The sequence below is a fragment of the Dermacentor albipictus genome, chromosome 2 (genome assembly GCF_038994185.2).
Source record: "Dermacentor albipictus isolate Rhodes 1998 colony chromosome 2, USDA_Dalb.pri_finalv2, whole genome shotgun sequence".
Lineage (NCBI taxonomy): Eukaryota > Metazoa > Arthropoda > Arachnida > Ixodida > Ixodidae > Dermacentor > Dermacentor albipictus.
The window spans coordinates 168,790,697-168,801,503 of record NC_091822.1 but is presented as its reverse complement, the minus strand read 5'-3'; the positions used below and the strand labels follow the sequence as shown (position 1 = coordinate 168,801,503).

Below are 10,807 nucleotides of genomic sequence, written 5' to 3'. Positions count from 1 at the left end.
ACTCACTCACTCACTCACTCACTCACTCACTCACTCACTCACTCACTCACTCACTCACTCACTCACTCACTCACTCACTCACTCACTCACTCACTCACTCACTCACTCACTCACTCACTCACTCGCGTGGTTTGCCGGTGAGAGGGCTTCCCTTAGAGTAATCGCACAACGAGACGAACGACTGTGATTGATTTGTGGAGTTTACTAGGGGCCTGCGAATGTTCGAAACTTTGAAATAAAATCTAAACTTTGCAAGAGAAAATGCAATGTGAAAAGTATGCAGGCAGAGAGGTTAACCAGGTTAAATGCCCGTTTGGCTACTCTGCACCGGATGAAAGAGAAAGCGTACAAAAGAAAGATAACTAAAGAAAAGAAGATACTGAAATAGCAACGGTGTACAAAAAAAGCCAGTGATCAAATACCAATAAATTTTCACCTAAACGTTTAGGTGAAATGTCCTGTCTGTTAAGATATTTTTTGATCAATCAACTGACTATAAACCTATTTAGTAATTCTGACATATCTCATAATGTTTGGCGGACATTTCATTCGTTGGTCCCTCTCCACTTACGGCTAGTCCACGTAAGAATGTCGCCGAATCACAGTAGACTATATTTAAATGAATTAGCATATTCGCTCGCCAGAGTGTCCCATGAATGATCCTGTAGTTTCCACTTTACCCGTTACGACAAAGCTGTCCCCGGACAGATAACGAAAATTCTGCCTAAATCAGTGTGTGAGGGGGGGGGGGAGGTGATATTCTGTAAGTGTCCACCTAGTGGACATGATATTTAGTCTGCTGCTAAAATTTTGATTGGCCGGGCTGGTATACGCGTCAGAAGGAGACATGCTCTCCCAACCAATCAGCACTTTAGCAGCAGACAAAATGGACACGTCCACTAAGTGGACACTTACAGAATACTCCCACAGGATTCCGCAAAGCAAGCTGTATTGTCGAATTTTGACTTCCAGCTTCTAATTTGTAGTAACGCAGCCACAACGACACGGACAAGGAAGGCGCGTGAGACTACACACAGCGCTAACTTCCAGCAACAAAACCAACAGATAGCCCACCAACAAGCCTATGTAGCTAACCTTATTCACTTCAGGCATTTTAAGTTTCCTTCATCATGATCATCATCATCAGCCTATTTATGCCCACTGCAGGACGAAGGCCTTTCCCTGCAATCTCGAATTACCCCTGTCCTGCGCCAACCGATACCAACTTGCGCCGGTAAATTTCCTAATTTCGTCACCCCACCTAGTTTTCTGCCGTCCTCGATTGCGTTTCCCTTCTTTTGGCACTCGTTCTATAACTCCAATGGTCCACCCTTATATAGTTTCCTTATAAATAGAATTCCAACTGATGGGCATAAAGTTGTATATAGAAGATTGCTATGCCGTATTCCATGGTTAAATTAATGTCGAACACATCACGCCACATTGTCTCGTTTGGACGACAGATCCCTTTCGGAGCAGAAGACTCTGGGGCTGTGGAACAGCAGGTAAAGTGCACTGCGAGCAATAATAGCAATCTGGACATTTTTAACGAGGAGCTGCCTTACCTCCAGGCTCTATGGCTAGACGTACATGGCAGACGCCTGAGCGTTGTGTCGTGGGTGAGGCGTGCATGTCGGCCCATACATGTCCATCACACGTGCACAGGCAGTTCAGTGCGCACTATCAACATCATCCTCACTCTCTCCTTACCTTCCTCCCTCTCTCCTACGCGCAGCAGCATGCCAGGGAGAAAGCTCCTCCTGCCGACCTATATCTGCTTTTCTCGTCACAAAGCGTTCTCTCTCTCATCCTCCACTTTGTGGGTATGTGCCAATGTCCGCAATCATCATCATTATCAACGTACGAGCATCACGCGCCGTTGCACGAGCTTCAACACGCGCGATCCGTGCAAAGAAGAAGAAGCTGCTGCACGAGCATCGTGGCTGAGCACGCGGCATATACCTCGCGTTCGATCCTACGTCGCAGAGCTCGTCCCGACATTCCCGCGGTGAAGATGGCCCTGAACCCCTTGGCCGTGCTGCTGATGGTCTTCTACTACTGCGCCGTGGTGTCCGTGGGCGTGTGGGCGGGCCGCAAGATGAACGCGGGCAGCAGCCTGCAGGCGTCGCGCCTCAGCTTCGAAACTCGCCGCAAGCAGGACGCGGCGCACGTCCTCATGAAGCTGTTCATAGCCAACCGCAACTTGCCGCTCTGGATGGGCGTCGGCTCCATGACCGGTGAGCGACATTCGCAGCTTCCTATATATACCCGAGGTCCCGCGTCGTGGCCTCCGAGATCGGGTGGCACGGCGGAGAGTCGCCGCCAGCGCCGCACAATCTCGGAGGTCATATTCGTAAGTAAGTAAGTGTTTTATGCGAAGCATATTACTAGAGCTCAACACAGCTGCTCAGGCGCGGCGGTGTCGCCTTCAATACCACGTGACACAGTGACGTCAGGACAGAGGAGAAACGGGGCTCCAACTCGCGCCGTCACTCGCGGCGTCGCCTTCAAGGCTAATCACGTGACTCCGTGACGTCACGACAGAGGAGAAACAGGGCTCCAACTCGCGCCGTCGCTCGCGGCGTCGCGGCGGTATATAAGCAGCTGCGCTTGCCTCTGCTAGACACTCACGAAGTGAGATGCCTCCTGGGGTCAGAGCTGTTCGTTGGAATGAGAAGCGAAGGTTGCGGCGTGCTACAGAGACATTTTCTAGGTGGCTTTGCTACGGCGCAGCGACTACGCGCCCCGCATCGGACGCGGTGAGCGTCGAGCAACGCAGCGTTCGGCGCGACAACGAAATGTGCGCCTGAGCAAGCGCCGCACGCCTGAGCCGACGCCGACAACACCGGCTTTTCTGCGACACGAGCTCCTTAACGTTGTCGCGTTAAAATAAAGGCTAGTATGCTTCGCATCCTGGGCTTAACCTTAGGTAAGCCACAGCCAGTTTTTTTTAATTTACAGTAAGCAATATACAAAGCTCACTGCAGGGGCAGGGGCTAAAAGTAATCAAGCCTGACAAAGGTCACCTGTCCCTCCGCAGTTCGTGGCAGCTGACACGCTTCGAGTTCAACAGAGTAAAAAAAAAAAAACATTGCAGTACATCAGTTTCAGGAAAATGGACCACTAGCAACTTGCAAGAGTACACATAACAAATCACATAAACAAGGGAAAAATTTACATACCATCTTTAAATAATCTTACAGAAGAGGTACAACAGAGCATCCTTGTGCTATAGCACCTGGCTACGTACGCCTTTTCAAACACAACTCTACGAGGACTAGCGAGACTTCACCTTGCTTGTATTCGCGATTAAAGAATAATGTGCAGTATATATAAAAGAAAGTGCGTGGGGGGGGGGGCATGTAGATTTTCGTCATTAAATTTGATGCAACAAGAAGTCTTACACTTCTACGTCATAAGATATGACGTAATGATTAATATAGAAGCTGTCGCGGATCTTAACATATTTGCCACCGAATAAGCGGAGTGGCGTGTTTCTGCGACCAGTGGTCACAGCGTGCCGTCTGCGCTCGCCACCAATTAATTAGTCGCATAACGGCCGGACGCACAAAAGTGTACATGTAACACGTGATTTGACGCAGCCTTACTTTCACAAGCTGTAATCGTAAATCTTCAAATGTCAAATACAATTGCGCTGCGAAACCGCGCGTCTATGACCACTTCAAGGGGAGTATGGTAGCGCGATTCAAAGACGGGACAAGAGAAGACACAAAGGGACACACACAGCGCTGTGTGTGTCCCTTTGTGTCTTCTCTTGTCCCGTCTTTGAATCGCGCTACCATACTCCCCTTGAAGATGCATTACCAACAAGCCCACATTGCAACCCTCTATGACCACGCTATACAGGGTGTCCCACATACCTTGAGCCAATAATTTAAATATGAAAGGCGCGCCGGAAGCGAATTGAACCCAACGCATACTATTCGCAATAGCCTATAGGTAACTCGCACAATTTTTTTTGTTTTCCCATAACTCACTAAATAGTTAAGTTTATATTTACTCAACTTTTTGATTATTGGCTGAGGACCCCAAGTATAATACGCAGATTCGTAGCGCACCTCCAGAAACCACCGATCGAGTTGTTTCCTTTACGATACGTCTCACGTAGTGCTTTTTTCCGGGTTGCAAAGAAAGCCCGAGAAATATGAAAAAAAATTGGCAGTGGCTCAGCTCGGCTGTGCCAGGATATACGTAGCGAAAGCTAAGGTTAGCCTTGGTTAATCATGATTGCAAGTCCAGGTTAGTCTGGTTGTCTAGCTATGTTACGGCGTTTATCCAGTCGTTCGGTGCCCTCTTCGTCTGTTTCATGGGCAATTCGTTTCCTCTTCATCTCGTTCCCATGTCGATTCTAGGCCTAATCTTGCTTATCAGAATTGTCGCCGTTTATACTGCCACCTCAATTGTGGTTGCGGCGCACGCGAGCTCTCGTTTTCAATCCTCCCACATGTTATCAGACATGCGACATGTTGTGTCGGCAGCGGCAGGCAAGCGGGGGCCCGCGCCCAGCGAACGCGCGGCGAGCGCCGACGCAGAGAGGGAGACACGGAGCCAACTGCTCCTGATGAAAACCGGACAAGGACTGAGCCGGCTCGCGGCCGTTTATTACCAAACAGGACTTCACACGCCAAATGACACCTCCTGATTGGTCCAAGCTCGTCACATGACAGAAGGGAGGTGCGCCATCTAGCTAAACTAATACAAAACATCAATGTATGATAACACGGAGATCTGGCAGGGGGCGACACTATACCACTATATCTGGCGAAGCGAGCGGAGGCGAGGCAACGACGAGGAACGCGGTGTGACGTCATGTGCCTCCTCGGAGCACGGCCACAGCGAGATCGCAAGTTCGTGGGCCGTAAAGCTTTCGCTTTAAAACAACCACGTGACGGAGCGCTTGCGCAGTGGTATCGTGCTGCTCTCAAGCGTGCGTTCGGTGAACACGATCGGCTCCCGTCGGATGAAGCCGAAACTGTATTGCTGCTGGCAGAGCGCTGCCGATGAGTTAAAGAATGCCCTGCCGCTCCTTCGTCGCCAGTCACGATGCAGCCGACCTTGTTCACCGAACGCACACTTGAGAGCAGCACAATAGCACTGCGCAAACGCTGTCACGTGGCTTTTTTCATATTTCGCGGGCTTTGCAACCCGGAAAAGACTACGTGAGACGTATCGTAAAGGAAACAACTCGATCGGAGGTTTGTGAAGCTGCTCTACAAATCTGCGTATATCATACTCGGGGTCCTCAGACAATAAGTAAAACGTTGGGTAATTAAACTTAATTATTTAGTCAAGGATGGGCAAAACAAAAAATTGTCTGAGTTACTATAGGCTACACTTTTAAAAAATGTACACCCTTTGGGGTTTATCGTGTCCCACAACAATAATCGTCATCTGTCTTGCCTGCGTTTCCTTTCTTTAACACGGTGATCCCGGTACTTCCCAGTCACGAACGGTTTGCGCGTTATCATGCAGTGTGACCATTCTCGACAGGAAAGTAGAGAGCGCTGAGTCTTCAAGAAAGGAAACGCAAGCAAGGCAGATGACGATTATCGTTGTGGGACAAGTATACACCCCAAGGGTGCAACCGTTTTAACAGTGCACTCTAAAAAATGTTTACACCCTTTGGGGCGTATACCAGCCACACAACTATAATCGTCATCTGCCTTGATGCGTTTCCTTTCTTGAAAACGTACACAGTTTACACTACTTTTCTGTAGGGAATACTATGTCATGCTGATAACGTGCATCCCGTTCGTTACTGGAAAGTATCGGGCTCGCAACGTTAAAGAAAGGAAGCGCATCAAGGTAGATTGCTATGGTGTTGGGCTGCTGAGCACGAGGTCGCGGGATCGAATCCCGGGCACGGCGGCCGCATTTCGTTGGGGGCGAAATGCGAAAACACCCGTGTACTTAGATTTAGGTGCACGTTAAAGAACCCCAGGTGGTCGAAATTTCTGGAGTCCTCCACTACGGCGTGCCTCATAATCAGAAAGTGGTTTTGGCACGTAAAACCCCATAATTTAATTTTTCTAATCAAGGCAGATGACAATTATCGTTGTGTGGCAGATTTTCAAGCAACAGATGGTGGGTTTTTGCACTCTCTTCTACATCAGGATCGGTTCAGTGTGCTTGAGGTCAAGTGATCTGCTGTGCGGGTGAGGAGGAGAGGGAGAGGGCGACCGCGAAGAGTAGGCACGATGCCTTGATGCGCGCTGTGTATGACGTCACGTGATCTGCAGAGTTCGAGGCGCGGCACAGTAAGAGGAGCGGCAGCACGGAACGTTCGCACTGGAACAAACGCGTGCGCTTCCCGTTGCCGACGCTCTTCACGACACCAGTGCCTTGACCGCGAGAGCTGGTGCCGGTGGTGATGTGTACTAAACTTCGTTCGTGTGTGCGTTCAGGGCGCGTGGTGCCAGGCGCGTTTAGTTATTAAGCCTGAAACTTACTCTGCCCATAAGACTGCGACCCTTACGTGGTGTAATGACCTAATACCTCGTTACCGCTGTCAATGCTTCGGCCTTTCACGCCAAACTGCGACTTCCTTAAAGAGGAGGAAGCACATCAACTGCTAGATGAGCAGAAGCGCTGGATATCTGGCTGTATCTCCGACTTCCTTTTCAGCGACCTGGGTGGGCGGCGGCTACCTGAACGGAACAGCGGAGGCTGTCTACAGGCACGGAATCCTGCGCTGCCACGCCCCTCTGGGCTACGCGGTCAGCCTGGTTTTAGGTGAGCCACAGATTAGCGCAAGCCCTGCTCACTAAACCGCACTGCGTGTAGGCGCAGTTTGAGGGCACTGATGTCACTGCGCGCAAGCACTGGTCATATAGTACTTCTCCAGATTTCGCGCTTTTTTTTTTTTGAGACCGGAAAAAGCAAGACCACAGCAGCTAACTTCATCGAAAGAAATCACTTGCACATTTCTCAATGCAATCTACAACGTTGTCACTGAAATTAAGTATTGCGCTTAAGGGAATACTTTTACATCTTTTTTTAAATTTACACTGGAGCTGTATATGGCTTGCGTGCCATAATATTTTCGTGTGCGCACACAAAATTGACATCATCAATGGCTCATATGCCCCCGTAAGCGATGGCCCATATGGCTACGTAAGGTTCATGATCACTCGATTTGCGTTTTTTAGTTGCGATGACACTGCCCCTGTGGTCGTCGGTGATTTCATTGCGGATGTGTCGGGACCGAAAAGGGAGCGCTTTTACGCGTTCCGCGTTGCAGACATATCCCTCGCGATGTCACACCGATCCGGCCCAACCGACCACCCAGCGGCGTACGTGCATCGATCTGACGTTATCAGAGAACGTATTTGCAGTTGTGAGTGTGCCGATCAGTGTATATCGCAGCGACCACAAAGCCATTGTGACCGTCGTTATTGAGAATGATCGAGTGATGCGAGTAAAATCACAAGGTTTCTTACCTCAATGTTTACAGCTCCTCTGGTCATCCGCCACCGCAAGGCGGTATGGCCTTGACTTTTTAATATGTCTTGAGCTCGTGTAAAAGATATTTTGAGTTCCTGAAGAGGAGAGTCACATACCCAGCTGGTCGCATTCGCGTGTACCGCTCATTAGTTTTTCACGGCTTCGCGCTACTTCCTTTATACTTCGGGGAACAATAGAAAATGAAACGAATAAAGTTACCCAAGCATGCCGCAAGAAAACGCGGAGGGAGCACTAGAAGTGAGTCTTACCCCCACATTCAGAAATGCATCTTAATTTGAAGCTCATGCTCGACTTGACATAAATGACGCCTGGTGCGAAAGCGCCAAAGACACCAATTGCGTTTATTTTGGTGCGTTGACGACAGGCGTCGTTTAAATCAAGTCAAGCATGGGCTTCAAATTAAGATGCATTTCTGAATGCGGGGGTAACAAGCCTTCGAACGCCAACTGTCCATCATATCACCGTGAAGATGTCCCCTTCGCCCATTCTCTCTCATAAAGTCGGCACAACGCGCGACCCTGCTCATCGGGCTCGTGCCATGTGTGCTTGGTTCGCGGCGGATTTTGATTGACGCTTGCTCATTCGCATCCTTTGCCAACCGCTCTCTGCATGTTTTCTCCCGATGTGGTTGTGCAACTCCGGTCGATAATTGCAACGAAAACACTTGTCGTCCTCATCGCAATGCGAGTGCGGCAGCCAGCGGCGTAGCCAAAAAATCTTTTCGGGGTGGGGGGTGGGGGGTGGGGGGAAGGCACGTACTTTTCCGGGGACTGTAAAAAATGTGGTGGCCAGATAACGCCCCAAATTTAGCTGACACCCGCTGGCATTCGTGAATATTATTTTTCTGGTCTTCACTAACGTCCAGCCTCGTTCACGGAAACTCGCGAAGACTCACAATCACGTATTAAATATGAGTGCACTCGTTAGCGAATAGGCTGAACAATGAGTGGGGTTTAAGTATGTTACGTAATAATGCTCCATGGGCTAAATGTTTCGTCACGAGCCACAATGCAAGCGAGTGACGAACAATATTACGTCCTTTCTGTGAGCTACTATACAAAACTTCAAAGCACGGATGTTTTAGGCTCAAAGCGCGGTGTAAGCAAATCTGGCGCAACTGACACGTTCGTGAGGGATTACATAGAAAATAAGTACTGATCGCACCGAAAAACGTTAACCGAACAAAAACATTACAACCGGTGGCTTCCAAGCCCATTGACAGTAAATCACACACACAAAAAAAGATGTGTGAATGACAGTAATACTGACGTAATACAGCTGCTAAAAATATGCGTACCACCCTGTCTTGCAAAGCTATTTCTAGCCCTGCATTCCGGTACGCGTACCGCACGGCAAAGCTAGCGCACCATTTTACGAGGCATAACAAGCTCGGAAGGATGGATGTGCGACATTTACATGTATTCTGAAGTTTCGTGTCATTCACGCCATTGCTGTCCGCGACAAACGCCGAAAGAGCGGCTGAGGCAAGCGATGGATGCGTCACCAGGAGCACAAACATGGCGGCGCGCACGGGAGAGCGGTGAAAAGCGTCTGTACAGTTTGTTTGCGGATGTTGGCCATGGCGTCATGATCTCGCGTAGCTCCTCCGTAGCTGTCCGCAGTAGTAATCTCTCGCGCGGTGTCACAGACGCCGTACAATCATGTCCTGTCATTTCGCAACGCTTCAGGAGATAACGCTGTGCAACTATCGTATACTAGCCGTGCAACATGACAGCTTTGACGATGTGGGCGCACGTCACCGATCGCAGGCGGCACTTTCTTCTCGAGCAAGATGCGCGCGACCAAACCGTTGACCATGCTGGACCCGTTCCAGCACCGCTACGGCCGGTGGATGGCGCTACTGCTCTGCTTCCCAGCAGTTATCGGCGAAGTCTTCTGGACTGCCGCCATCTTGGCAGCGCTTGGTGCGTCTGGCTAGTCTGGCCACCTGCGTTAAAAATGTATTGCGTAACGTAAGGGAGACAGATATAAATATCTATTTCGGCTGAAGCGCTCCCCGATTCGGCTATGTTGCCGTGATAACGTGCGAGATGACCCTGCGATCAGCGCTTCTTATGTTACGGCCACAAAACACTCTGGCCACCCGCACGAGCGAGCGGTTATGACTGCACTTTCTCACGATTCATTTAAACACTACCCCACATTACGGTAAAAGCCAGCACTCCCAGAATAGCCTCCGAGATCAGACAGCGAGAGGCGCGCTGTCCGACTGATAGGCACGTCATGCTTTAAGGCTTCGCGAATGTAATTAATGTAGATTCCTTTTTCTGGCGCAAATGCGGACTTAGAAATATCGTACGTCAAGCCGTTACCCTATGAGTGAGAAATGTGATGTTTGTGCCCGGAACGAAAGGTACACACTGACGCAAGGTTACTTATCGACAGTGGCAGTTAAAAGTGAGTTCTAACATCAAAATTCCTTTTCTTCACCACGACTTCGTCTATAGCCCGCTGTGGGGGCCGTATCGTTACGCAAAGCCTCGCCAGACGCATCGAATCGACAGCTCATTCCATACACAATGCTTAACAGTGGCGCTCCCGTAGTCTCGTGAGGGTCTGCAACCTAAATTTTGGTCTATGTATAGCTTCCATGTCTAAGTGCCGGTGGAGACGCAAAATCTTTTTCTTTCAGGTGACACCGCCGGCGCTATCATAGAGGTGGACACACGCTTCTTCATACTGGCCTCCGCTCTGGTGGTGTTCTTCTACACCTCGCTGGGCGGCGTCTACGTGGTCACACACACCGACGTCTTCCAGATTGTCAGCATGGCCGTCTGCCTGGCAAGTGAAGCGGCGTATCTGGCTGCAGCCCTTTAGATTGCAAAGCGAAGCTTTCTTCGTGGGTTTCGTGGACTATCAGATACTTTATAAAAAACTCCGTTACGATTACTCCCCATTATCCTCTGAGAATGTCTAGGTGTACTTCGGGCATGTGCCAGCGCTTTGGTGATTACCGAGTCTCGCCAGCCACCTTTGCATACAGTTAAGGTTTGTTGAAGCATGTTGCCGCTATTTTCGTTCGGCCACTCAACATGCCAATATTCCTCTTTGTCAAGCCACTCATAATCGACACGTGGCCCACTGCCGCGAAGTACATTGCAGAAACTTTCTGCCAGTTTATGAATGATTGGCCTGTAACTGTTTCGCATCCGCGATGCCTACTCCCAATTGCAGATATCGCTATTACCGTTCCCGATCTAACCTGCAATTGCGATCAAACGATTAACGTTGTGGCACCTGTACACCCGAGATCGTATTCAAGTATACACACAGATGGTTCATGCAAGAATGGAAGCTTTAA

At 49.6% G+C, this 10,807-nt stretch overlaps 1 protein-coding gene across 2 annotated transcripts in view; it reads left to right on the top strand.

The window, feature by feature from the left end:
• The first annotated feature begins 1,915 nt into the window (after nucleotides 1–1,915).
• The window catches only part of LOC135910650 (high-affinity choline transporter 1-like), a 35,472-nt gene continuing 26,580 nt past the window's right edge, over nucleotides 1,916–10,807 (top strand). Inside the window, exons 1-4 of one of the 2 annotated variants that reach the window (XM_065442670.1) lie at nucleotides 1,916–2,237; nucleotides 6,646–6,753; nucleotides 9,255–9,410; nucleotides 10,139–10,287. In XM_065442670.1, coding sequence (XP_065298742.1) covers nucleotides 2,015–2,237; nucleotides 6,646–6,753; nucleotides 9,255–9,410; nucleotides 10,139–10,287 — 636 coding nt within the window. In that variant the 5' untranslated portion in view covers nucleotides 1,916–2,014. The remainder of the gene's footprint in view (nucleotides 2,238–6,645; nucleotides 6,754–9,254; nucleotides 9,411–10,138; nucleotides 10,288–10,807) is intronic. The other variant, XM_065442671.1, reaches the window with a different exon arrangement.